At 45.2% G+C, this 24,320-nt stretch overlaps 7 protein-coding genes across 7 annotated transcripts; 3 read left to right on the top strand and 4 right to left on the bottom strand.

Annotated features, from left to right (window-relative positions):
• Nucleotides 1-74: 74 nt before the first annotated feature.
• On the bottom strand, nucleotides 75-5,245 carry PTP-ER (Protein tyrosine phosphatase-ERK/Enhancer of Ras1). Its single transcript, XM_017238398.3, has 2 exons — nucleotides 2,139-5,245; nucleotides 75-2,082 (listed from the first exon to the last, which is right to left on the bottom strand). Exons 1-2 carry the CDS (start codon nucleotides 5,013-5,015, stop codon nucleotides 853-855), a joined length of 4,107 nt encoding a protein of 1,368 aa, XP_017093887.2. The 5' UTR covers nucleotides 5,016-5,245; the 3' UTR covers nucleotides 75-852.
• A 431-nt stretch (nucleotides 5,246-5,676) lies between these two features.
• On the bottom strand, nucleotides 5,677-7,360 carry LOC108123019 (uncharacterized). Its single transcript, XM_017237910.3, has 2 exons — nucleotides 7,210-7,360; nucleotides 5,677-7,140 (listed from the first exon to the last, which is right to left on the bottom strand). Exons 1-2 carry the CDS (start codon nucleotides 7,261-7,263, stop codon nucleotides 5,875-5,877), a joined length of 1,320 nt encoding a protein of 439 aa, XP_017093399.2. The 5' UTR covers nucleotides 7,264-7,360; the 3' UTR covers nucleotides 5,677-5,874.
• A 2,355-nt stretch (nucleotides 7,361-9,715) lies between these two features.
• LOC108123201 (uncharacterized) lies at nucleotides 9,716-10,598 on the top strand. The gene is made up of 3 exons (XM_017238288.3): nucleotides 9,716-9,891; nucleotides 9,948-10,233; nucleotides 10,301-10,598. Exons 1-3 carry the CDS (start codon nucleotides 9,812-9,814, stop codon nucleotides 10,421-10,423), a joined length of 489 nt encoding a protein of 162 aa, XP_017093777.2. The 5' UTR covers nucleotides 9,716-9,811; the 3' UTR covers nucleotides 10,424-10,598.
• Nucleotides 10,599-10,729: 131 nt separating this feature from the next.
• LOC108123202 (ATPase inhibitor A, mitochondrial) lies at nucleotides 10,730-11,434 on the top strand. Its single transcript, XM_017238289.3, has 3 exons — nucleotides 10,730-10,998; nucleotides 11,067-11,205; nucleotides 11,265-11,434. The coding sequence occupies exons 1-3, from the start codon at nucleotides 10,949-10,951 to the stop codon at nucleotides 11,331-11,333; spliced, it is 258 nt and encodes an 85-aa protein (XP_017093778.2). The 5' UTR covers nucleotides 10,730-10,948; the 3' UTR covers nucleotides 11,334-11,434.
• Nucleotides 11,435-11,449: 15 nt separating this feature from the next.
• Nucleotides 11,450-12,570, top strand: Mthfs (methenyltetrahydrofolate synthetase). The gene is made up of 3 exons (XM_017238287.3): nucleotides 11,450-11,888; nucleotides 11,945-12,200; nucleotides 12,259-12,570. The coding sequence occupies exons 1-3, from the start codon at nucleotides 11,772-11,774 to the stop codon at nucleotides 12,489-12,491; spliced, it is 606 nt and encodes a 201-aa protein (XP_017093776.1). The 5' UTR covers nucleotides 11,450-11,771; the 3' UTR covers nucleotides 12,492-12,570.
• On the bottom strand, nucleotides 12,505-18,669 carry vir (VIR_N domain-containing protein). Its single transcript, XM_017238284.3, has 6 exons — nucleotides 18,505-18,669; nucleotides 17,774-18,450; nucleotides 14,855-17,712; nucleotides 14,099-14,795; nucleotides 12,984-14,039; nucleotides 12,505-12,923 (listed from the first exon to the last, which is right to left on the bottom strand). The coding sequence occupies exons 1-6, from the start codon at nucleotides 18,568-18,570 to the stop codon at nucleotides 12,746-12,748; spliced, it is 5,532 nt and encodes a 1,843-aa protein (XP_017093773.2). The 5' UTR covers nucleotides 18,571-18,669; the 3' UTR covers nucleotides 12,505-12,745.
• Nucleotides 18,670-18,991: 322 nt separating this feature from the next.
• Nucleotides 18,992-22,196, bottom strand: Got1 (Glutamate oxaloacetate transaminase 1). The gene is made up of 4 exons (XM_017238465.3): nucleotides 21,984-22,196; nucleotides 20,367-20,474; nucleotides 20,229-20,302; nucleotides 18,992-20,169 (listed from the first exon to the last, which is right to left on the bottom strand). Exons 1-4 carry the CDS (start codon nucleotides 22,090-22,092, stop codon nucleotides 19,213-19,215), a joined length of 1,248 nt encoding a protein of 415 aa, XP_017093954.2. The 5' UTR covers nucleotides 22,093-22,196; the 3' UTR covers nucleotides 18,992-19,212.
• Between the last annotated feature and the right edge of the window lie 2,124 nt (nucleotides 22,197-24,320).

The following is a 24,320-nucleotide window of genomic DNA, read 5'->3' on the forward strand; positions in this document are numbered from 1 at the left end:
AAAAATCTCCTTGAATCTTATTTAAAAAATAGTATTTAATAAATTCCGCCAAAAATTAATAAAAACACATTGAATTTTACACATTTAAAGTTACATTTAAAATGTTTCTAAGTTTTATTTGACTAGTTCCATTGCATAAACATTAATACAATTTATTTATGGGTTTCTTTTTTAAATTTCGAGATTTTTCCTTAGGTTTTCCATCCAAGAACTCTTATACAAGAATCCGGTCCGGTCTCCGCCCGCCGGTGGAGCTGTCAGTTCGGGTTTTGGGGAAATTGGTGTTTTAGTCAGATGGAACCCTTTATGGGGGATTCCAACTTGAAAAAGGTTTGAGCTTTCCCCGCCATCCAAACATCAAAAGCAACTCACCGATGGGCGTAGCTTTCGAGTTTCTTAAAAATGGATTCGGATTCGGGTAGGGGTAATTTTGGTGATTTTGGTAAGGTAAGGTAAGGTAAGGTATAATAATTGTTAATTAACTTTACTTTAAGCATAGTTCACACCAAAAGTCGGAAACATTTACACTTATGTACATGCACACATTTAACACACATACATCCAACACTTAATAAACATTTATATATATATATAGAATATGTGGTAATAGTAATATTTAGCAAACATTGAGAGCATGTCGTCTATTCCGTACGGAAAATGCCATCCCATATATGTAAGTATGTGTTGTTTCGAGACTCTTTTAGCCATGGATTCTGTTTCTGATTCTGGATTCTGGTTAATGTTGCTTGTTCATTAAAATAAGGGTCACAAAAATTGCGATTACAAATAGTAAATTGGTGTTTTGTTCTTCTACTCGTCGTCAAAATGTTTCATCTCTATTATATACTTTCATTAAAATCTTCTTAAAGCAAGTGTGCGCTTCAAGTAGAGGCAAATGGCTCGATGAATCAGCTCGTATTGCTCCGAGTTCTGGACCATTCCGCCGCGTTGCAGGCGCAGATTGCACACGATGCCCAGCACGTCCACATAAATTTCCGGCATCTTTGGCAACCGATCAAAGGAGGGTGGCGTCTCAACCGCCTCCGTGTCCTCCTTGCTGTTTAAAATGTGCTTGATATGCCGTATAGTGTTGCACGTGAAGCTGCTGTCGTTATCCGAGGGGTACAGAAACTGATCTGCCTCGTTGCTGGTCAGGGTTTTGGTGAGCATTCCAGTCAGGGAATATGCCAGCGACTGGCGCAGCTGCCGTACGGCGTTCAGGATTGCAGTGAAGCATCCGGTACGCCCAATCCCCGCCGAACAATGGATCACCGGCAGCGGCTGGACTGCATTGAATATGTCCTGTCGATAAATCTCCAGCCTCTGAGCCGCCAGGTGGGCATTCCGCACGCTCATCTTTTCGTCGTAGTTGTCGAACTCCGACTCGCACTTTCCGAGATTCAGGACATGAAGGCAGGTATCCAAGAGCGTGTTGATGTCCTTTGGCGAGTGGTGGTCCGGCCAGTCGGGATACCAATAGTGATAGCAGCAGATCTTTTGCAAATGGTAGCACCCACTTTGCGGAACCTGAATGCAGTAGAGGAGCACCAGTTTCCTCACCGAGTAACCGTTCCTCCGCACAATTCCAACATTCTTGATCAGGAAAAAGCTGCTCTGAGCGGGCAAAGATCCCAGCAGATCGCCGTCCAGCGTCACCTTAACCGATTCGACTCCAATGTGGCGTCCACTGAGTTCCTGGTCGATCGAATCAGCCAATGCCACCACAGTGTCCGGCACGGAAGTGGGCGTCAGGTAGCGATCGAAATAGTCCCGGGCCAGGGAACTCAACTGGAACACCTCGCACTTGGCGGCCACAGCAAAGATTTCGTTCAGCTCGACTGGAAAGTAGACTGCGCACTTTTGTCGGTTAGCCTCCGTAAAGTTGGTCAACATGATAATCTTCTGGAAGTATTGCTGGAGTATGTGCGCCCGATCGATGTGGGGACTGTTACTGCTTCCGCCGTCCACGCAGCGACGAATGTAGCGCTGAGTGTTCTGGTACACCATCAGCCAAAACTCGTAGATGGTGTTCGGCAACGGACCTTGGGTGGCCACATAGCATTTGGACACGTAGTCGGGTCCCTAAAATAGAATAAAATAGGTTAATGACAAGCCAAATGGAGAATATATCTGCTTACCTTTATATAATTGGCATTGATGTAGGGCTGTTCCTCGCCAGTGGCCACGGCAATGGTCTGTAACCTGTCCTCCTGCAAGCTCATCAGTTCATTGGACTCCTTTTCCAGCAGGACGCGGGAGTGCTCGTTCGGAAGGATCGTCTTGTAGCGATTCTTTGTCTGCGATCCGAATACCATGGGCTTTTCCTGGTGGTTTAAGGGCAGGTCCCAAAACTCCTTGTGCAGGTCCCGAAAGATACGCTTCTGCTCGTCCTCCTCCAGTTGGGGTAAACACTGTACAATTCTCTTGACCACCGCCTGATAGCAGGCCAGGAGTTCACTGTCTTCCGAGCTGGGAGGCACCAAATCCGTCGGAGTCTCGCCATCCCGTCCATTGGTTCCCAGCAGTGGAGGTTGTTCTATGATGTTTCTGTTCGACTGGTAACTATGGTCAAAGACATAGTTCAACCGGATCAAGTCAAACTGATTCAGGGGATTGGTGGCGCTCTGGAGCATCTGTATGCTCGCCAAGTAGATCTTGAACTCCTCACTGGTCGTTTGGGGCGACAAGGGTCGCGTCATGATATTGCGCACTGCTCCTGCGCAGGTGCACGAGGCTGCAATGGCCTGATCTGGTCCGGAGACCTCTTGCTGTGGATTGGGTTGCAAGTCCGAGGCGGATCCAAAGCACACCTGTCCGAAGAACTGCTGGCCGCTGGCCTTGCTGCTGTTCAGGTTCTCGGTGCTGAAGAACTTGCGCTGATGGGGGGCTTGGCTTCCAGCGGCACAACTGCACACGGTTACCTTCGGCTGGCTGACGTCCTGGACATGAATCTCAGTTGTAGCTCCGCCAAGAAGGCTTCCCATGTTGAGTGTGAGACTCTGATTGGAGCCGCGCCTCTCCAGGAGTCCTTTCTTCGGAGTGGGCACATTGGAGCCCGAGCCGGAGCCAGAGCCCGTGGAATTGGTGCGCATTCCCAACCGGTTGTACTTTTCAGTGTTTAGCATCGCCTGTTGCTGTTGTATGGAATTCAGGTCCCCGCAAGAGGTGGTGGTGTGTCCCGCCTTCAGGGTGATGCTGTGATTCGATCCCCTCCTCCGGAACTGTCCTTGCCGACTACCTTGGTTGCCGCCGGACATCAGATGCGTCTGGGCATGCTGATCCGTTCGTATTTGATTTGTCGCACCCGTGTCCAGGTTGTTGCTGGACTTTGAGTTGGTTCCCAGACTGAAGTTGGACAGGCTGAGCCCACTGTTCATCAGGTTGCCGCAAGAACTGTGCAGGTTGAGGGATAGGCTGTGGGTCGACCCCCTTCGCTGGAGCAGATTCATGGAGGATGTGGACAGGGTGGCCTTGGTTTGGAGCGTAGGCATCGGCAGGTCCATGGACTTTTGCTTGAAGGGCGACTCCTTGGATGTCCCAGCCTGAGAGGAGGAGAACTCAACCAGCCGGCACTCGGGCAACGTCTTCAGATTCGTGCTGGACGAGTGCAGGACCAGGTTGTGCTTGTGGGCGCTTCGTGGGGCGAGGCTAGCACCCAAACCGAACTTGGAGCCCCCGTCCACGCTGCAGGCGGACCTTAGCTCCGAATCACCCAGGCTGGGAGTCAGACTGGACTCTGAATCCAGGGAACTCTGGGCGGTGGAGCTGCAGTGATGCGGGTTCTGCATGCGGTGGTACATCATCCAGTCGGTGTTGTGGATTCCCGGGGACTTTCGTCGCGGCGTCCGTCTCTGGTTGGCTAGGCTCAGATGGCTGTCCAGGCGGGACAATGAAGTGGAGTGGATTCCAGAGTTGGGTTGCTGCAGGAGGTGCTGATGGAGGATGGTGGTCGATGGTTTGCCATGCCCGGACTCCATGTCATCGCAACTGCTGTGAGATTCGGTTATGTTGTGCACCACGATCGAAAGCTCCGACTCGTTGGCGGCAGAGTCCAGGGATCGGGCCTTCTCTTTGGTGCTCTTAATAGTCGGGGTTTTTGGCTTCGGTAACGGGGAGGGCTGATTGGAACTCTTGATGGGAGCATCGGTGATGCGAATGGTGAGATTGTTCTTATTCTTGCGGTTCTTTCGACCCTCCGACTTCTGCTGATGGTGCTGCTGCTGCTGCTCCTGGTACTCCTGGGGCTCCACAACTGCCAGGGCAGCATCCTCCAAGTTGGAGATCTCCATCGGCACATCCTGCACCTGCACCATGTGGTCGATCTCGGGGAATCGAAAGAAATTGCCGTTTTTGTATCCCGCGGAGTTAATTATATTCAACGGCGATCCGGATAGGTTCAGGTTGTTGATGTTGGAGGAGAGCAGTTTGGGGGAGTAGCTGAAGTGATGGACACCCGGAGTCGTGGAGGATTCATCCTTGAAGATGATTGTTGGTGAGTTGTGCTCACTCTTAGACAGGTACAGGCTGTTCTCCAGGTCGTGCTCCTCACTGCCGCCCTTGGGCATGGTATTCTCCTTGTCAGTACCACGCCCGCCGCCGCCAACCCCCCGATCCTCTCCCGCGGTGGAGGCGATGTGGGGAGAGCAGGATCGCCGTTCGTACACCGAAAAGCGCTTGAACTTGCGGATCAGCGTGGGCGATTGCTGGTGGGGATTGTGGGCGCTGGCAATAGTGAACTGCTTGGGAGTGTAGCAGGCCCTCGTGGATTCATCGTCCTCGGCGGAGGATTCTGGGATTCCCGAAGGAACCTTTTCCGCTGTGGGTGAGGGGAACTCAAAGGAGGTCTGCAGGAACTCCAGAGGCGTGAAGTAGGGAGTACTCTTGTTACTTTCCGCATCCTCATATCCGCCTCCCCCCTCCAACGGTGGTAGGGGTGCCTGTGGGTGGGGATGGGAGTGGGGGTGGGGGTACTCGATGGGTGCATTCTCCTTGTTGTTGTTTCGTAGCTTGTCCATGATACACACACAAATGCAAAAGCGGGGCGCACGCGGCGCGGTCGCTCTGCCCGAATTTCGTTCTAGCCTCACTCAATCGGCATTGTCTCTCGTTCGCCGCACATTTAGCACTTCCGATTTGGAATATATCCCCTGTTTAGCATCCGATTTACATTCCGAAATAAAATGATTATTCTAGTCATTATTACTACAAACAGTGTTGCCAACGTAGCTCTTTTCTCGTCAAATCTAGCTACTTTTAATGTCCACAAACTGGAACCCATTCCACTTGGACAGAGCCTGTCATTCTAGCTACTTTTAGCTACATTTTAATTAGTTTTGTTTTTAGCCATTTAATGTAAATAAATTTTAAATAAATCAAAACGACTTATAATCTGGGAGGGAATTAAATAATTAAGCTATTTAAGTCCACGAATTTCGGTGTCTATCGCGACAATCGATAGTCCTTGCTAATACTGTTTAATTTGTACCTAAATTAGGTACTGAATTTGCAAGCTTAAATACCGAAAGAAAATTGCCTAAAAATAAGCTTTAAGCTTAAAATTTCCTAAAAATATCTTACTTTTAAACATAAAAGTTACTTTTTTTCAATATTCCACCAAATTACGCAGTTGGATGCAACCATTTCATTCCTTGAAAAAAATTATCGATAAACGCCAGATGTGAAAAAAATACTATATATTTTTGGATATACTCAAAAACTGTGCTGCCAACTTCGCGCAATTGGCAGCCCTAATTTGCCTGCCAATAGACCGTAATTTTTCAAATTTTGATTTAACAGAATTACTGAAATCAACACACAAAACTAACTAATGAATTTGAATTTTTCGAGGCGGGGGGCGAAACGGGCTGGTGCTATCTAGGAGATAAAAAGATGAGGGTTAATCCATAGACGCAGCATTGCCTGGTTTTGTGCCAACAGAGCGGTGGCCTCTAACTCGCAGCGTTTTAATAGCCGATCGTCCTTGTCGATGGGATACCGCTGCACTGGATGTTGGGCTGCCGCACTGAAGGTGGAATTCGAACTGGAGGATGCTGGTTCTCCTGCATAGCCAGATGCAGATGCTAATGGTGGGCCTTGAGGATCACGGGCGAGAACAGGATGCATGCCAGCTGTTTGGACGGCCAGGATGCGCTGGAGTTTCTCATGGTGATAGCTGAGATAGCTGAAGGAATCGTTAAATTCTCTTGGTGGCTCCGGTGCCTGTGTGGATGATATAGGTTCAGGAGCTAGCGGTACAGGGCTTGGCGTCTGGGTTTCTGAGGTTGACGACGTGGAAGCCAGCGTTTGTGTCTGGGTAATTGCTGTTTGCTTTTTTTCTTTAGCTTTTGGAGCAGGAACCTTTGGCTTTGGGGTCTTGTTTGTCGACGTGGATGCCGCCGTTGGTGTCTGGGGAATCGTGGTTCCATTTTTGTGTTTCGCTTTTGGCGCAGGAATCTTTGGCTTCGGCTGATTCTGGGGCAATTTCGGGTCTGTCTTGGGTTTGGCCTTCTTCACCCGCTTCGCTTTCCCTTTGACAGGCTGCTGCTTCTCCGCCTGAAAAGTTTTGGAATCCACATGGACAATGTGCGCCTTTGGCTGCTCCGCTGCGAATATGCTGAACTGGTTACCTGGCTTAGTGTTTTGTGGCTTCTTGGGCCGTTTGTTCTTGTTCGATTTCCCGGGTTTGCTGGCACGCTTCAAACGCGGCGAGATGATTACCTTGACGCCGTTGTACCTTGCTCCTGATACACCTCCCACAGCTGCGGCATAGGTAAGAGCCGGCGGAGGTGGAGGCGGAATATAGACCACTGCAGGAGCAAGTTTCATATATTCTCCTAATGGCTTACGACGCACAGGAACAAATTGGCAGGGTTCTTCACTATTTGATTGAGCATTGTTAATATTTCGGCCTGCTCCGGCACCGGTACCGGTACCGCTTCCCCCAGCTCCTGGCCCTACACGGACGCCTACACCACCGCCTGTACTGGAACTATCAAGTCCTCCATCGTTTCGACTCCGGCGGCTCCGGCGCTTCAGTAGTACCGCCGCCGATCTTGTCTTTGGGGCCGCCAGTTTGGTCCTCCGTCCTAAACCTGGTGATGGCGTGGTTTTCGTTGTTGCTGACTGAAGCGCGTGTGCTGGCTTGCATTGGATACAAAATGTGGATTACTACATCTGCTCATTGCGACACTTAACTAGACTGCCACTTACTGGGGTTGCTTGGATGTACTGGGCGCCGGATACTGCGATATTTTTTGAAATCATTATTTTCTTCTTTCTGTAGTTTATGTTTTTGATTCAGTACTCATTCAAAATTGTGTATATTTTTTGACAGGATGTGACATTTAGTGATGGGCGGGCAGTATCGACGAAAACAGGGACCCCTTATGGGACAGTGCCTGCCAATGACCTCAAAATTATTAAAAAATTATATTAAAATTATAAAATTAGGCTAACTTTGGGCGGAGCCGCAGTTGGGATACCCTGGCGGTTAAGATCAAATATTTATCACAAATATCGCATATGGTATCGCATGCTTTCTCCTATATGGCCAGAGCGATGGCTATATCTTCCCTAATTCGCATCCGATTCTCAAGCGGAGGATCTTAAACGATTTCTGGATCGATTCTCCACCATTCTCCATCAAAATCCTGCGACAAAATATTTTTTCGATTTTTTGTCCATTTTTCCTGATGGGACCCCTTGAAAATGGGGTTTTCCCCTATATGGCCCACGGCGATGGCTATATCTTCCTCAATTCTCATCCGATTCTTAAGCGGAGTACCTTAAACGATTTCTATATCGATTCTCCACCATCCTGCATCAAAATCCTGAGACAAAATATTTTTTCGATTTCTTGTCCATTTTTCCTGATGGGGTCCCTTAAAAATGAGGTTTTTCCGTATATGGCCCACGGTGATAGCTATATCTTCCTCAATTCTCATCCGATTCTTAAGCGGAGTACCTTAAACGATTTCTGGATCGATTTTCCACCATTCTGCGTCAAAATCCTGAGACAAAATATTTTTTCGATTTCTTGTCAATTTTTCTTGATGCGACCCCTTGAAAATGGGGTTTTCCCCTATATGGCCCACGGCGATGGCTATATCTTCCTCAATTCTCATCCGATTCTTAAGCGGAGTACCTTAAACGATTTCTGGATCGATTCTCCACCATTCTGCATCAAAATCCTGAGACAAAATATTTTTTCGATTTTTTGTCCATTTCTCCTGATGGGGTCCCTTGAAAATGAGGTTTTTCCGTATATGGCCCACGGTGATAGCTATATCTTCCCCTAGTCTCATCCGATTCTCAAGCGGAGTACCTTAAACGATTTTTATATCGATTCTCCACCATCCTGCATCAAAATCCTGAGACAAAATATTTTTTCGATTTCTTGTCCATTTTTCCTGATGGGGTCCCTTAAAAATGAGGTTTTTCCATATATGGCTCACGGTGATAGCTATATCTTCCCCTATTCTCATCCGATTCTTAAGCAAAGTACCTTAAACGATTTCTATATCGATTCTCCACCATTCTGCATCAAAATCCTGGGACAAAATATTTTTTCGATTTTTTTTCCATTTCTCCTGATGGGGTCCCTTGAAAATGAGGTTTTTCCGTATATGGCCCACGGTGATAGCTATATCTTCCCCTAGTCTCATCCGATTCTCAAGCGGAGTACCTTAAACGATTTTTATATCGATTCTCCACCATCCTGCATCAAAATCCTGAGACAAAATATTTTTTCGATTTCTTGTCCATTTTTCCTGATGGGGTCCCTTAAAAATGAGGTTTTTCCATATATGGCTCACGGTGATAGCTATATCTTCCCCTATTCTCATCCGATTCTTAAGCAAAGTACCTTAAACGATTTCTATATCGATTCTCCACCATTCTGCATCAAAATCCTGGGACAAAATATTTTTTCGATTTTTTTTCCATTTCTCCTGATGGGGTCCCTTGAAAATGAGGTTTTTCCGTATATGGCCCACGGTGATAGCTATATCTTCCCCTAGTCTCATCCGATTCTCAAGCGGAGTACCTTAAACGATTTTTATATCGATTCTCCACCATCCTGCATCAAAATCCTGAGACAAAATATTTTTTCGATTTCTTGTCCATTTTTCCTGATGGGGTCCCTTAAAAATGAGGTTTTTCCATATATGGCTCACGGTGATAGCTATATCTTCCCCTATTCTCATCCGATTCTTAAGCAAAGTACCTTAAACGATTTCTATATCGATTCTCCACCATTCTGCATCAAAATCCTGGGACAAAATATTTTTTCGATTTTTTTTCCATTTCTCCTGATGGGGTCCCTTGAAAATGAGGTTTTTCCGTATATGGCCCACGGTGATAGCTATATCTTCCCCTAGTCTCATCCGATTCTCAAGCGGAGTACCTTAAACGATTTCTATATCGATTCTCCACCATTCTGCATCAAAATCCTGAGACAAAATATTTTTTCGATTTTTTGTCCATTTTTCTGATGGGTTCCCGTGAAAATGTGGTTTTCCCCTATGGGGTCCACTGTGATGGCTATATCTTCCTCAATTCTCATCCGATTCTTAAGCGGAGTACCTTAAACGATTTTCCGTTTTAATCGATAGTTAACAATCTGTTTTTGAGTTTTAAACAAAGACTTATCAAATATCTAACAATATTATCAATCGCAGTTGCCTTTGAAAAGAGTTTCTTTCTGAAAAGAGAAGAGAATAAAACAGTCTTAAAGAATCATTTAATCCAGTAGTCTAAGGGGTTTCTTTCGTCTAATTTGTCTACTATTTTTAAGATTCTGTAATATTTTCATATGTATATTTATCTTTCAAGTGCAAAAATGTTTTGTGCTGGATTGTTGCAACGTAGGTTGAGCCAACGTTTACCACAGTCGTAAGTATATCTACTACACTTCCTTATAAATCGTATATATTTGAATATCCTCCTAGGTTCGGTTTCAATCCGAAAAAGTCCTTTTCTGACGAAAAAAAAGCACCGAATGTATTCCTTTGGGGCGGCGGTCTGGGCAAGCTCCAAGGCGGTCTGAAAGAGGAGGAGTATTTCATTTCTTTGACCCAAAGCCTGGTGAACAAAATGCAGTCAAAGAAGGACGAAGTCGACTACATGCCCAACTGGGACGAATTCCAAAAGACTCTGGATCACTCATCTATTGCCAACACATCGTGCATGAATAAGCATAAGAATGTACTCGAGGAGGCTTTCTTTCTTAACGAGGTATGAAAACTTTGTAACCCTTTTTTTGCAAAAAAATATAACCCTATTTTTTACTACATATCCTTAGACTGCTGATAACTTGAAAATATTACATGACCGTGCCCAAGACGAAGCACAACAACGCGTCTTGAATAACACTGCCACTGATGTTATGGAACATCTCAAACCCGATTCGCACACCATAAAATAGTTCCTTGTTTCTTAATAATGTTAGTTATGCGTTCATTTTTCGGAGCAAGTAGGCCTCGACGTTAAGGAAGCCCTACCAATTGCCCAATAAAATCAATAGTTACCGGTTAGAACAATGAGTTTGGAAATACATTGCCAATATAATAAAAATTATGCGTTTAAAATTTGAAAAAAAACCGTTTATTTTATATTGAGTTGGCAGGTCAGGGTTCAAAGGTGCTGACATATTTGTTTGGAGAGGGAAACTATATACTCAAAAAGGGGGAAAAAGGGCTTGGAACTATATTCTTAATAAAAATAAAATTAGTCTTTTAAACAAATAAATCCTTTAGAACTAATCAAATATTTTTCCGTGCCCCATCACTAAAAAGGTGCTCCATCTCCCTCCCCCAATAAATATTTTTAGCACCGCCTGTGTCTTTATTTTGAATAGTCTGTTTTCACCAGTCGGCGAAATCGTTGCGACAAATCACCCCTTATATATAGCTTAACTATACTATATAAATCGGCGCTATAAAAGAGAAACATGTTTACCCTGCGCCGTTTCAGTCAGCGTTTGTATCCCAAGCAAATTCAGTAAGTTTTCATAAATTGGGTCAAAATTGCATAAGAATTCGAGAACTATATTGCAACTTTTGTGGCAGGCACTTGAAAATGTCACAGGTCGGTGAACTGGGAAGTGGAGCAGGAAAGGGAGGCGGTGGTGGTGGGACCATTCGCGAGGCAGGCGGTTCCTTTGGAAAAATGGAGGCTGCCCGGGAGGAAGAGTTCTTTTACAAACAGGTGGGAATTTATATTATTTTATTGAATTTTAAAAACTTTTAAGATTTTTTTACTTTTAGCAAAAAGAGCAATTGAAAAATCTGAAGACCAAGACAGATACTAAGGCACCTGAGACTAAAAAGAAGTGATCTCTCACTATGGAATGCAGAAACAAAATAATGTCTGATTTGTATTTAAATAACTATTTTCTCAAAATAAAGTTTATGTAATTAAGTTATTCAAAAAAAAACTATTTTCTAAAAGTTGCATAGAATTTAACCTCACATTATATAAAAATCAAGTTAGGAAAATTTGAGAAAAAATGACCCCAAAATTAATTATTTTCACCTGATCACTGTGAATGCCAATCAGCTGTTTTATGCTCCCCCAGAGTCACTTTATGGGCCAGCTTACCTCCCCCTCCATTTGTTTACGAACAAGTCTGGAAAGGAGAGTCGCGGACTGATAGCCGGGGGGCAGCTAAGTAACTGATAAGAACAAGGGAGACCTACAGATGCCCGTCGTAAACGCTGAATAGGCGGTTGGAAACAGTTCTCACCGGTTCGCTCGAGTGTGCAGTTCCTCCGATGGCGGCGACAATCCAGAACACCGTGAAAGCGGCGCTTAGGAAGCGCATCAAAGACACCCTTAAGTGCCTGGATCCGGAGAACATTGTCCGGCAATCACAAGCAGTCACCGCAAAGGTAACACATAAATATAATTTCCCTATTGGGATTCACCATATCCATTCCTTTCTCAGGTGCTTGTCAGTGACGTTTTCCGGCAGGCCCAACGTGTAAGCATTTACCTGAGCACCAGCACCGAACTGGACACTAATGAGTTGCTCTCCGAGATGTTTCGTCTGGAGAAGATGGTGTTTGTGCCCACCTACGAGGGCAACAAGATGAAGATGGTGCGTTTACGTTGCATGGAAGAGTACCAGAATCTCCCAGTGACCAAGTGGAACATAAAGCAGCCAGACTTTAAAGAACAACGTGAAGATGCAATGACTAATGGTAAGTTTTAAGGGCATAGGACACGTTTCTTAATCTCTCATTGAATGCTTCTGTTTAGGCCACGGCATTGATCTTTTCCTTGTGCCCGGCGTGGCCTTCACCCGATCTGGAGGACGCATGGGTCATGGAATGGGGTACTATGATACTTTCCTTCGGCAGCACGCAGAGAAGTATCCGCAAAAGAAGATCTCCCTCATGGCCCTGGCCTTGAACGAGCAGATCGTCAGCAACGAGGAGCTGCCCATGGAGTCGCACGACATACGTTTGCATAGTGTAGTCACGGAATGCTAAATTTAAATTCATGTATCATTTAAATATTTCAATTATTAATCTGATTTCAAAAATAAACCTTTTTACAAATATTCGTCAATTGGAATTGAAACAATGCTTAAGAGATTAAAAGTAAAAGATTCGCTTAAAAAGTAACTTTAGAACATAGACTTTAAACTTAAAAATATTATCGCGGAAGGATATACAAATGAAACACAATATATGAACAAACATTCACGAAATCAAACTGGTAGACGGTCTCCAAGAATTAAACTTTAGCGTAAGTAGGATGGTCTGGAACGCAAGCCACGTCCCCTGGAGCGCCCACTGTAGTGGGACGATGAGTAGTGTGAGTCACTGCTGCCAAAGTGGGATTCTGAGTTGCCGGAGCGGTAAGAGCCAGGGGATTCAGCCCAACTGGAAGGTGAACCAATGCGCATCAGCTTCTTTTGCCTGCCACAGATAATAAATATTTTAAAATCTTTTAAACTGAACCGATTAGGGAATACTTACCTAAAAGCAGCCGCTGCTGAGATGCGGGATCCTCGGTTGCGTCCCACCCTGGATCCTCTGAGCATGGAAGGTATCTTATTATAGCCCGTTGGTCCTGTGGGTTGGGCTCCACAAGTTTCCAACGCTAAAAAGTCATCAACATGTAGGGATGGGGGTCTAGATGTGTTTGGCGGTCGTGACCGGAACAGATCACCGCGAGATGGCGGGGGACGGGCAAATCCTCGACCCCTGACGGACGAAACAAACATTTTCTTCTCCGGACGGCCTGTGGCTGGTTCCACTTCAACGCGCCGGGTACGGAAGCAAGGGGCTGTTGGCGTCATCTCCCTATTGGATTGAGGGGATCCCGAAAGATTGATTGTCCTCTTGTTATCTCCAGCAGCATTCAGATCAGGATTGAGACAGGCATTTGCCAAGTCAGTTAGGTCGCAGGCTATGCGTTCGTACAGGGGCTCATTCATGTCCTCGATCACCTCAATGGGCAACGGCTCAAGCCAATAGCGCGCCGTTAGGTGAGCATTTTCTGCTGTGGCGCAGAAGCGCGTGAAGATCGGACGTGCTTCGTACTGGGAGACGATACCCTCGGCTTGTGGAAGATAGGGTTCTACACTCAGAGGGTTGCTGTTTGGATTGGCTTCCCCCTCCCCCTCAACAGTGGTGTCTGTGCTGGCACCTTGAGCTATTGCTGCCTCTTGTCTGGAGGCATACAGTAGAATCAGTTGCTTCAAGTCACTGACAGCTGCCTCATTGGCCACCGCCTTGTGTTTCTCCATCACGGACAGAATGCGAGTCAGCACTGGTGGCTTGCACAGATCAATGTCCTGGAACTCTAGTAGTTGAGCCAACTCCAAAGCGCCCAGCTTAAGGGTTCGATGAGGCATCGCTGACATGGCGGGTGGTGGTTCGATTTGCGTCAGAGACCGCAGCAAGAGGATCAGCGACTCAATGTTGGCGTTATACTCCACGGTCTCGTTATGCAGGATGACACGCTCCATCCAAGCCTGGAACTCTGTTATCTTTTGTTTCAGCAACAGGGCTAGATGGTAGAAGGTAAAGCTGGAAAGATAATAAAGACGGATAAGAATCACAACTATATAGAATCAATAAACTCTTACTCATGTTCCGTAAGGATGACCATATTGCGCACAGCCAGAATGGAGATGCCATGGGTGACCTCCACGCTCGTAAGGTTGCTGAAAACCGCGTCTATAATCCTGGGAATAAGTTCCTTGGGCGGCAGAGCTGCTGCCAAATTGAGAGCTGGAGCAGCGGTCGATTTATGAGAAATCAACGAAATTCCAGAGTCCAAAAAGCTGTCCAAGATACGATGCACTGCTTCTTGGCAGTTTGAGACCACCTCGTTAAACTCATTCAGAGCCAAGAGGCATTGGAACAGTTCCCAAAACTTGCCCGATAGTATGGACAGCATGGAACTTTTCAAAGGAGCAAAAGCACAGAGACGCGTAGAGAAGCGGAGCAGTCTCTCCAAGTTGGTGGTTGGGATGCAATTGGAGGTCTGATATTCGTTACACAGCAGCTCCGTAATAGTCTTGGCAATGAGCAGGGTCATATTGGGGGCCAAATCTGAGAGCTGCATGCAGACACGTTGCAACATCTCCGAAAGCTGGGGGAAACTGGACGGAGCCAGGGCTTCCACCAGCTTGGCTATCTGGCCGCTCTGCGGATGCAAGTGGGCGGACCACAGTTTCCTTTCAGTTATCAGGCGCTGCTTATGCTGCTGTTTCAACTGGTCACACAAGGGCTGGGGCATCGGCAGCGGTAATGGAAGGAGCTCCGCCAAAAGTTTAAGTCCTACAAGACAAGATAGAGTTAGTGACTACAAACTTGCTTAACAAATTACAAGAACCTACCCGGAATAAAATGAGCAGGTCCATCGATGTTTTTGAGAACTTCCCTGACCATCAGAGTCCACAGAGACTTGTGCAGAGACTCCTCATCCTGTTCATTTGGCTGCGTGTAGGCCAGTAGAGTTTGGACTACCTCCATCTTGCACTGCTCCACCTCAGCGCCTGCCTGACACCGTGTTGGATAGTAGTACAGCAGATAGTAGACCTTCACCAGGTGATCAATGGCTGTCAGATCCTTGTAGGTCCCATCTCTGCACAGAATAGCATACGAAAGCAGCTCCCTCAATATTTGCAGGGTGGGAAGCATGATCTGGCAACAGTGCACCCCTTGAATCGTCATCAAAGCGGGCGAGTGATCTCCCGGCTGTTCAAAGTAGGTGCACAGCCGCTCCATGATCTGGATGCACAGCTGAACGCCATCAGCCGAGTACAACTGAAGGGCGACGAAGCGGTGCTTCAGTTCCTCAGTTACTGGCGTTGGTTTCTGTCCGTCGATGGGCTTGCTGATGGAGAGGTACCGCAGGATTCGAAGGGCCATTATAAGGTCCCCAGGGAATGTGGTCAAGTAGTCCAAGGACCGTCCAATCACCTCCACCAATGGCATGATATCATCGTAAACAAACACGTTGATGGCCTCCAGAGGCTTCATGTAGACGTACATCTCTTGCAAAACAGCCGAAACCGAAGGCTCGAAAGTGTCGTGGTTCTTGGCCAGCTCCAGTATCACTCCTCCGTGTTCAATGAGGTAATCCAACTGCTCGCAGTAACGGACACAAGCATCAACCATGTCCACGGCGTAACTCAGCACCGGGCTCTTGTACTTCATGCCCGGAGAACTCAGCTGACGCTGCGTCTGCAATCGCTGCTCCTTCTTGATCAGGTCCATGAATATCTTGAGATTGTTGTTTAGTCCCAACACCTCCACGGTATGCTGCCTGCCGGAGGGATCGCAGGTCTGCGAGTAAATGGCGTGCATGTGGGTGGACAAGCGCACAGCATCGTATTCCGGGGCATAGACTATGGCATCCAGGTGGTAGCGAGTTTGAACTTTGTATGACATTTCGATACCCAACCTGGCAAGTCGGGGGAGGACTGGCCGCAGGATTGGCCTCTGTCTCGTTGGAGGAGCAGCAGCAGGAACAGCAGCTGGTTTTGTATCCTCCTGTTCGGCGGGTTCACTTGGTTTTTCTGCATCTGCTGCTTCCTCCGTAGTTTCCGTGGGCTTAACATCCATTTCAGGTTCCTCCAGTTTGGGTATCTCCTCCTCCAGGCTCCTGGGCAGGTCATCTAGCCCCAGCAGAATGGCCACAATGGCCTGGGTAACAGGAAAGGCATCGTCCACAAAGTAATCGATGCCGACGTGTGAACGGAACAGGGCGTGCATAAGATCTAGCATGCACAGATATGTGGAAGCTGGCAACATCTTGCAGTTTCCCAGCATCAACAGCAGGGATTCCGCCACAGCGTGGTGCTTCAAGAAGGACTGCAGAGCATTGGCGAAGCTGCGTTGGGCCATAGAATCGGTGACCACCTCGAACTTCTTGGACACTGGCAAGAAGCGACGTGGTTGCTGGTAGCTCAGCTGGCTGGTGCTCAACGCATCCATGAGCATCTGGAATGAGTACTCTATCTTTTTGCAAAGGATCACTGTCTCCGTCTTGAACTCGGCATCCTTACTTTTATCCGGATCCCTATCCACAAATAGCCTTCGGCAGCAAAGTTGCACAGATCCCAAGGCCTCCCACAGATGCATCTTCTTGATGATGGCTTGCAGGGCATATTTCGTTCGCGTCAACTTGGCCGACTTTAGGGCTTCAATAATAGCTTCATATCCATTCGTGGGCGAGTTAAGAAAGTGCTCAATTCCCAGGCGGGTGTCCAGAAGAGCATACACGGCTTTGAGAAGCTGCAGCTTGATGGACAGAGCCATATAGGGTTCGTGATACAGTTTGAAAACAGCGTCGAACGGGTCGAATTGATGCTCCTTGAGTAGGTGTTGGAACAGCTCCTCGCTGCTGCCCAGAAGTTCAGCCATCCGAGCTCCCAGCTTTATGTGTCGAATTTTAAAAGCTGGCTGTGGCTGCATGCAGGCCGCTTGGAAACTTAGAGCGATTTGCAAAACATGTGACGCCTGTCGCAGATGCACTTCATCGTTTCTGAAAAACTGTTGCAGCACAAAGTTGCGTCGCTTGTAGTTTTGGGCCAAGTACGCCAGTTGGTTGTTCAGTTGTTCTCCCAAATAGACGAACTGCTCCCTTTCATCCACACTAACGCCATGCTCTTCACTAAAAGCAGGCACGTTCTCGCAACGCGTTTGCACAGCCAACTTCTTGAAGAGCAGCCTCAGAGTTTCCAACTCTTTGGTGAAGTGTACCGTCAGATCACCTTCGTAGAACTGCAGAGGCTTTTGCCACGGCTCGAAGGCGTCGATGGCGGGAGGAGCTGCAGCCGCCGCTGCTTCCAAATCCCTTTCGTACTCTGCAATCGCCGCTGCATCTTCTGCTTCGTCTTCCTCATCGTCACCAATGATCTCGTCATCGCTGAGGATGGGCTCAAACTGCTCCTGCGGTGTACACGAACGCTCTTCATCCTCCCGATCCCTATCCCCTCGATGAAGCGATTCCGAGGAGTGCCTGTAGTGGGAAGCTTGCATTTTGTAGTGAGAGCGTGAGTCTTCATCTTCGTAATCCATTGTATCAGGCGACCGTGGTCGCGTAGGTGAATCAATTGAAGCTGGCGGAGTCCTGGGCCACTTGTGCTCGTCCACATCCGAGCGAGAGCGTTCCGAACGCTTCCTTCTGGAACGATGACTGGAATACTCGGGGGATCTTGACCAATCCCTCGAACCCTTGTCACGGGAACTGAGTTGGAAGACACAGGTTTATATATGGATTATAAATATATTTTAATATATATACTCACCATCTTATGTACTCCCTGTCATTGCTCTCCGAGTGGGTGTGGGATCGTCGAGGTGGTGGCGGTGAGCGATCCGTGGAATGAGTGGAGCGACGCATGCGTCTCATGTCCCGCTGATCTGGCTCCTCGGCATGCTGGTGGTAGTGTTCCCGCGGCATTGTATATTCCATTTCCTCCGGATCATAGTCGCTAACATTGCCCTTGTGGGCGGTAAGAATTTCGGTGGGTATGGGTTCTTGCCACTCGTCTTTCAACACATCCTCTTGCAACAGAACCTCCCCACTCAAGTTACACATCTCCGGGCCGACGGGTTCGCAGGGTAGGGTGGGACTAGCAATGGGCTCGGTGACAGAATTGGTGAGGATTCCGTAGACCGCCAAGGTAATGGTGCTGTACCAGCCACGAAGCACTAATCCATCCGTAGGTATCTTCTCTTGCGAACAATCCAGGTGGATGCAATCGTTCTGGTTGTACCGCAGAAGTCCCAGGTTCTCGAAAGCCGAAGCGCCGGGCATTCCCAAATCGTTAACGAAGAACTCCAGATCGAACTTGGATGGATTGGTGGCTCCTAGCCGAACTCCGCCGGGAAAGTCAGCCTGCACCCGGGCTCCCAGGGGAATGATTCTAACCTGGGTGATGAAAACCGGCTTCGGAAACTGCACCAAATCCAAATTGACGTCCTATGAAAAAAGTGTGGGTGAGTACTTCGTCTGGGGACTTGATGGACCTCTTACCGTCACTTCCTCGTGGGAAAACGTATCAAAGAACAGCAGCTCGGATCCATCGTCTGCCTCGGCCATAGTGGGACGGTTAGTGAGTGGTTATATCAACAATAACCAAACAAATATTATCAATTTTCCGAAAAAACCGTGTTGGCGTCAAATGTGTAGTGTGACCAGGTTCAGCGAACGCTGTTATCTATGAGGGAGGTAGTGATGACAAATTAGCTACTTTTTTGTTTACTTTTAGCTATTTTTTTGAAGCCACAGGTTGTTTAGCTATAGCTGTCGTTATTTTAAGCTTAAATTTGATAAGCTTGATAAAAAATCAAATTTTAATGTTTAGATTTAATAGACTCAGTATAATTACCACCCAAGAAAGCTTACACTTTATAAATACTTCAGTAATGTTATTGTCGTTGTATCTAGTACTACACACAAGTTAATAAGGATTATTTTACCAAGCTAAACATTATTCAAACAATATTTGACGGCATAAAAGTGAATAATCTGTATAAACTTTAATTCAATTATATATTCATACTGATTTAGATGTAGACTCTAAAATATATCCATATAAAGCCGTGTATAAATTTTACGTAATTGCAGTTGTTGGTTTGATTTAAATGCTAATTGTGCCGACAACGTTGGGCCTACACTGTGTAATATGTTGTTTAGCTAATCGTTGTCCCCCTTTCCGTATATAGTCCAGCCACAGTTGGATTACAGGTTGTTTTTACATTGGCAGTTGTCACCGCCAGTGCCGGTTACAGCAGCATGGATCGCCTTGGCCACATAGTCGATGTTTCCAGTATTCAGGCCGCACATGTTGATGCGTCCGGTCTTCAGCAGATAAATGTGATACTCGTTGATAAGCACCTTCACCTGACTCTCGTTGAGACCGGTGTAGGAGAACATGCCGATCTGGCTGACGATGTGGTCCCAAGTTCCAGGGGTGCCCAGAGCAACCAACTTTTCGCGCAATGCCGTGCGCATCTTGCGAATGCGGCTGGACATGGTCTGGATGCTCTCCATCCATTCCTTTCGCAGCTCTGGTGTGTTCAGGACCTTCGACACAATACGGGCTCCATAGGCAGGGGGGTTCGAGTACTGGCCACGGATGAGCAGCGTGAGCTGGGAGTGCACGGCCGCTTTGGTAGCTGCGTTCTGTTGCACCACGGTCAGGTTTCCGGCACGCTCGCAGTACAGACCAAAGTTCTTTGCGAACGACTGGCAGACGAAGAGCTCAAAGCCCTTCTTCACGAAATAACGTACGGCCCAGGCATCATTGTCGGGATCGCCACTGGCAAAGCCCTGGTAAGCCGAATCAAACAGAGGGAACAGCTTCTTGCGTTCAAACAAATCGGCCAGTTCCTGCCATTGCTCGTGGGTTGGATCGCTTCCGGTGGGATTGTGAGCGCAGGCGTGTAGGATGATCACGGCGCCAGGAGGAGCTTTATCCAAATCGGCTACCATGTTCTTGAAGTCGAGCTTCCGATTGGTCTGGTCCCAGTAGCGGTACGAGTGCAGGGAGGTGAAACCCGCGTCGGAGAATATCTTGTGGTGGTTCTCCCATGTGGGGTTCGAGTAGTAGACCACATTACGGTTCAGCTGCGTGTGAAGGAAGTCGGCAGCAACGCGCAGAGCACCAGTGCCCGAAATGGTCTGAACTCCAAAGGCCTATCAGCGAAAAAATTATATTAATAGAAGTTTACAATAAAATTTTACAAAATACTTACGCGATTTTCCTGAATAGCAGGAGAATCAGTGCCGAGAACCAGTTGGGTGGCTGCAGTTGTGAAGGTATCGAGTCCTGGAATATCATTTTATTAAGGATTAGGGATTACAAGAAACTTCTAGCTTTAAGATTCTCTTACCAGTCACTGGCAGGTATTCGTGGTTCACTTTCTCATCGCTGGCAATGGAGATTTCAGTGCGTCGCACCACAGGCAGTACCCACGGCTCTCCAGCATCTGTCCTGTAAGCTGTAGATAGAAATTAAAAAAGATAGAATTAGCAACAATTCTTCAAAGTACAAGGAGGCTTAAGTGCTGGAGGGAATCCATTGTTCAAAGTCCTTAAATCGGTAACAATGTTTAATTCTTATCGGAGTGAACTTAACAAGTCCAATCAATCCGTAATGCTAAATGGAATCTGATATCTGATAGTGTTTTTCGGCTTGTTTCTAGGCCACATAAATTGTTTATTTATTGCCGCAACTGACATTGTAGACGGCCGTTTGTGTTATTCGAAACCAATTGGACAAATTGGTCGCAAAATATTTATTCTTTTGCAGCATTGTAAAAAAAACTGGAAATAAACATGAAAAGCAACACCCTATGACTGCTTAATAAACAACTAAGACTTCTGAAACGCAAAACATATCAATTAAGAGGCTAAACCATCATGTGATATTTGTAAAAATACGTATATGAATTCATTTTAACTGAAATACGAATGCCTAATTTAAATAAATCAACATTACACAAGCAGGGGTCATTAACCTGAGAGTATAATCGGCAGGTTTGCTGGTGGGAATTGTTATTTAAATTATGCAACAACATCCATAAATATAGAAAGGTGAAGCGATGACCGCCAACAAATCAAAAACTTTTGCTCTTGGACGACCCCACCGGGTGTGTGGTTGTAGTGCTTCAAGATTGCTGGGCTTTGTTTTTGTCCTGTTTTTTGTTTGTACCTGCTGCAAAGCTCGCACACAAGTGGGCTTATCATCCATCGTCCACATGGACAAAAACTAAATACTAAATACAGTGCTAGCTGACGTCAAAAGTTGCTTTTGAGATTAAGAAAGGCGACAAAAGAAATGCCCTATGAGGTGAAAGTGATGAATGTCTTAGAACAACTGGTGATTAATTATTTTAAAACCTCTAATTGTAAACTATTTTAATTTCTATAACTAAAATATAAATAATTCGAATAGTTAGAAGAAAATAACTTGCATTTAAAACCTTTCAAAGCTTTAAATATACTTTGCAAAAAAAACCTAAAGAAAAACTGAAATATATAAATAAAACAAACTCTCTATATTTATCTATTTTGTAACCATAACAACTGTCTGTTTTCCTTTAATATTTTCTATCATCTATCATTTTCAACAAAAAAGCTTAAAATTTTCTACCGTTCTACTACTTCTTGTTGAGTTGTGAAAAATATTAATAACTATACCCTAATCAATTAAAAATCGCATATGTGGAAAACTGTCGGAGAAGGACAGGAAAACGCATATACTTTATATGACAATATGACTTCCAAATGACCTCCAGTGGGATGGTTGGGTGACGCCGGCGGAAATGGGCGCTCTGGGAATGGAGGAGAAGGTGGATTGCACGGGCAATTCAACTAACAAATGATAGCAAATTGTGTTAGCACCATACTATACACATGCAAACAGCACACACAGCCCATAGTCATACTATATGCATAGTCGCAGAGAAAAGCCGACTCCTGTTGTCACTTATCACTCGCACACTTACCGCCCACCGACAGGTTGACCTTGTTGGGATGAGTGTCGTCCTTAAAGGCCTGTGTCAAGGCAAAGACCTCGATGGCAGGCCCCTTTTGTACGTTGGCGTAGATAGACATCGTGGAGAACTCGACAAACAAGCCCAACGAAGCGACAAAAACAAATAAATTAATTTGGAATAGTGACGGTCGGAGGCCAAGAATAGTGTGGCTGTTTTTCGATTACTTAAATATGGTACCGGAAAAGCTCCTTTTTGGTTTTTGCCTATCGATAGGTTTGTGAGTAAGTATGCTACATATTTTTGAAAATCCGTAAAGTTTATGTAAAAACAACAATCATTAAAGTTTAGTTTTTATCTTGCACATGTATAATTAAATTTACAAATGTTATGTTTAGTATGATATTCAACGAGCATACTCAAATATGCTTTGAAATTGTAAATGTTCCTTTGGCTATTCTTATTATGGTTAATTTTTAGAAAAATGATGGCCTTATAATGTTAACAATCTTGAAGGTCATTCAAATATTTATCCAAGATATCTTCATGCGAACTTTGGACTTTGATAAATTTATTCATGGGAATATTTAATTGAATTATTTTTTAATTCTTTGAAGCTTATGTTTAGAAGCTGCAGGTGGCATTCAACCAGATATCAGTCATATAACTTTTCCCTACAACAATTTTGGTGAACGATACAGAGTTATCAGAATTCCTAGTTCAAGAACCTTGAGCCATATTGTATCACTAGAAATATTTCACACTTTGACTTTATCTTGTGTGTATAAGGAATTCGGTCCAAAATCGGCGGCACGTGTATGAAAGTGCCACTGGTCTTTATTTTTGTATATGATATCAGAAATATCAGACAAAATAAAAAACCATCCTAGAATAAACAACTTTTGAATACTCTTTAAACTAAAAAAAGCCTATGGGACTCACCAAATTCACGATAGAGTATTAATATTTAAACTTTTGAATTTCAAATAGCTGATAAGATATGGCAGGTCCAGTAATTAGCTCTGACTGGCAATATTTTTTTGCTTGTGAAAGATTTCCATTCAGACGGAGGCGTGGCTCTTCTTATCTCCACTCACCCAACGATCCGAATAATCCCAATTCTGCTAATCTAATCGAAAAGTTAAGGGGCTTTAATAATGGTTTATTTTTCTTATTTGAGAGACCGTTGCCTCAGAGTTCAAAGTTTCTGGAAAAGAATAGAATATAAAATGCAGCTTTGCGACACAAACATAAACATATAATTTTTTATTTAATATATTTAAAAATAATAAATAATTTACAATTAAATGATAGCACCATTGCGTCTACAAAGATTAACACACAATAATTAAAGATTATCTGAAAATATCACTCATACGCAACACTGTTCTGGTTGGCCTCTCCGAATGTCTGACGATAAGACTCCACAGTTTTGTTATTGCCCCAACAGCGCGTGCCGCAATATAAAAATAAAAATCTCAAAGCCCCCAATATACACGTGTGGCCATACATATATATGAGCGTATTCGTATGTATATGTTTTCAGAGCGAGACCTCTAAGTAGTAATCCAGGTGATACCGGCAATAACAAAGAGTGTAAGCTCTCTTCTCTTACTCGTCAAAATCAGCGCCGAATCTTGAATTGCGACAAACAATTTGGAGTCGTACGATTTTTTGTGACCCCGCCAGCGAGTACAAAAGGTGTAGAGACACCGGCTGTTAATACATATAATAAACTACATACAGCCGCCGCAGTGTTCGATTTGATCGAGACGTCTCCCGAACAACAACAAGCCTCTTTATTTTTTTAAAAGTTTCCACGACCGACAATCAGGAGACGCTATGATGTGATTCGCTTTTATTTTCTAGGGAATCTCTGATTTATTATTGGATGGGAATAGGAAGTTATGTAATAGAATTTTACTTTTTTATTAAATTAACAAGATTCAGTTTAACTTTTATTTATTTAGTTCATTTTATTAAACGAAGGTCATTCAAAGATATTGTTTTTGGAGACCAGCCCATTTTTGGGGGCAACGAACAGCTGTTGTGCTCCCCACGCACTACAACCTCCATTGGCTTTATTAGAAAGTTTACCCCATCGGATGACATTAATATCTCTAGGACAAAGTACGAATTTGTAGATTTATTTAATAAGCAGCCCTCCATAATCGTATCCTAAATAAAACGCCTTGAAGTAGGCAACATATTTTCTTGTCCTAGGATTATGTAACACTTAAATGTAGGCCCTTATTATAGGGTATTTTTTTAGTTTCCTAAATCTTTCATTTATTTGCAATGCCAGAGAAAAAATCATTACCGGCAGGGAGCAAGAACACGCGCAGGCGG

Source organism: Drosophila bipectinata, chromosome 2R, assembly GCF_030179905.1.
Source record: "Drosophila bipectinata strain 14024-0381.07 chromosome 2R, DbipHiC1v2, whole genome shotgun sequence".
Classification (NCBI taxonomy): Eukaryota; Metazoa; Arthropoda; class Insecta; order Diptera; family Drosophilidae; genus Drosophila; species Drosophila bipectinata.

What these genes read in the sequence shown, in the direction of transcription:
- PTP-ER (XM_017238398.3), bottom strand. Translation starts at nt 5,015, where the DNA reads ATGGACAAGCTACGAAACAACAACAAGGAGAATGCACCCATCGAGTAC. An exon ending in TCAATGCCAATTATATAAAG is followed by an intron (nt 2,083 to 2,138) that starts GTAAGCAGATAT and finishes ATTCTATTTTAG; the next exon opens with GGACCCGACTACGTGTCCAA.
- LOC108123019 (XM_017237910.3), bottom strand. Translation starts at nt 7,263, where the DNA reads ATGATTTCAAAAAATATCGCAGTATCCGGCGCCCAGTACATCCAAGCA. An exon ending in AGTACATCCAAGCAACCCCA is followed by an intron (nt 7,141 to 7,209) that starts GTAAGTGGCAGT and finishes ATCCAATGCAAG; the next exon opens with CCAGCACACGCGCTTCAGTC.
- LOC108123201 (XM_017238288.3), top strand. Translation starts at nt 9,812, where the DNA reads ATGTATATTTATCTTTCAAGTGCAAAAATGTTTTGTGCTGGATTGTTG. An exon ending in AGCCAACGTTTACCACAGTC is followed by an intron (nt 9,892 to 9,947) that starts GTAAGTATATCT and finishes ATATCCTCCTAG; the next exon opens with GTTCGGTTTCAATCCGAAAA. An exon ending in AGGCTTTCTTTCTTAACGAG is followed by an intron (nt 10,234 to 10,300) that starts GTATGAAAACTT and finishes ACATATCCTTAG; the next exon opens with ACTGCTGATAACTTGAAAAT.
- LOC108123202 (XM_017238289.3), top strand. Translation starts at nt 10,949, where the DNA reads ATGTTTACCCTGCGCCGTTTCAGTCAGCGTTTGTATCCCAAGCAAATT. An exon ending in TTGTATCCCAAGCAAATTCA is followed by an intron (nt 10,999 to 11,066) that starts GTAAGTTTTCAT and finishes CTTTTGTGGCAG; the next exon opens with GCACTTGAAAATGTCACAGG. An exon ending in AAGAGTTCTTTTACAAACAG is followed by an intron (nt 11,206 to 11,264) that starts GTGGGAATTTAT and finishes TTTTACTTTTAG; the next exon opens with CAAAAAGAGCAATTGAAAAA.
- Mthfs (XM_017238287.3), top strand. Translation starts at nt 11,772, where the DNA reads ATGGCGGCGACAATCCAGAACACCGTGAAAGCGGCGCTTAGGAAGCGC. An exon ending in CACAAGCAGTCACCGCAAAG is followed by an intron (nt 11,889 to 11,944) that starts GTAACACATAAA and finishes TTCCTTTCTCAG; the next exon opens with GTGCTTGTCAGTGACGTTTT. An exon ending in TGAAGATGCAATGACTAATG is followed by an intron (nt 12,201 to 12,258) that starts GTAAGTTTTAAG and finishes GCTTCTGTTTAG; the next exon opens with GCCACGGCATTGATCTTTTC.
- vir (XM_017238284.3), bottom strand. Translation starts at nt 18,570, where the DNA reads ATGGCCGAGGCAGACGATGGATCCGAGCTGCTGTTCTTTGATACGTTT. An exon ending in TTTCCCACGAGGAAGTGACG is followed by an intron (nt 18,451 to 18,504) that starts GTAAGAGGTCCA and finishes CTTTTTTCATAG; the next exon opens with GACGTCAATTTGGATTTGGT. An exon ending in GTCATCCTTACGGAACATGA is followed by an intron (nt 14,040 to 14,098) that starts GTAAGAGTTTAT and finishes TTATCTTTCCAG; the next exon opens with CTTTACCTTCTACCATCTAG.
- Got1 (XM_017238465.3), bottom strand. Translation starts at nt 22,092, where the DNA reads ATGTCTATCTACGCCAACGTACAAAAGGGGCCTGCCATCGAGGTCTTT. An exon ending in GGTCAACCTGTCGGTGGGCG is followed by an intron (nt 20,475 to 21,983) that starts GTAAGTGTGCGA and finishes TTCTATCTACAG; the next exon opens with CTTACAGGACAGATGCTGGA. An exon ending in CTGCTATTCAGGAAAATCGC is followed by an intron (nt 20,170 to 20,228) that starts GTAAGTATTTTG and finishes TTTCGCTGATAG; the next exon opens with GCCTTTGGAGTTCAGACCAT.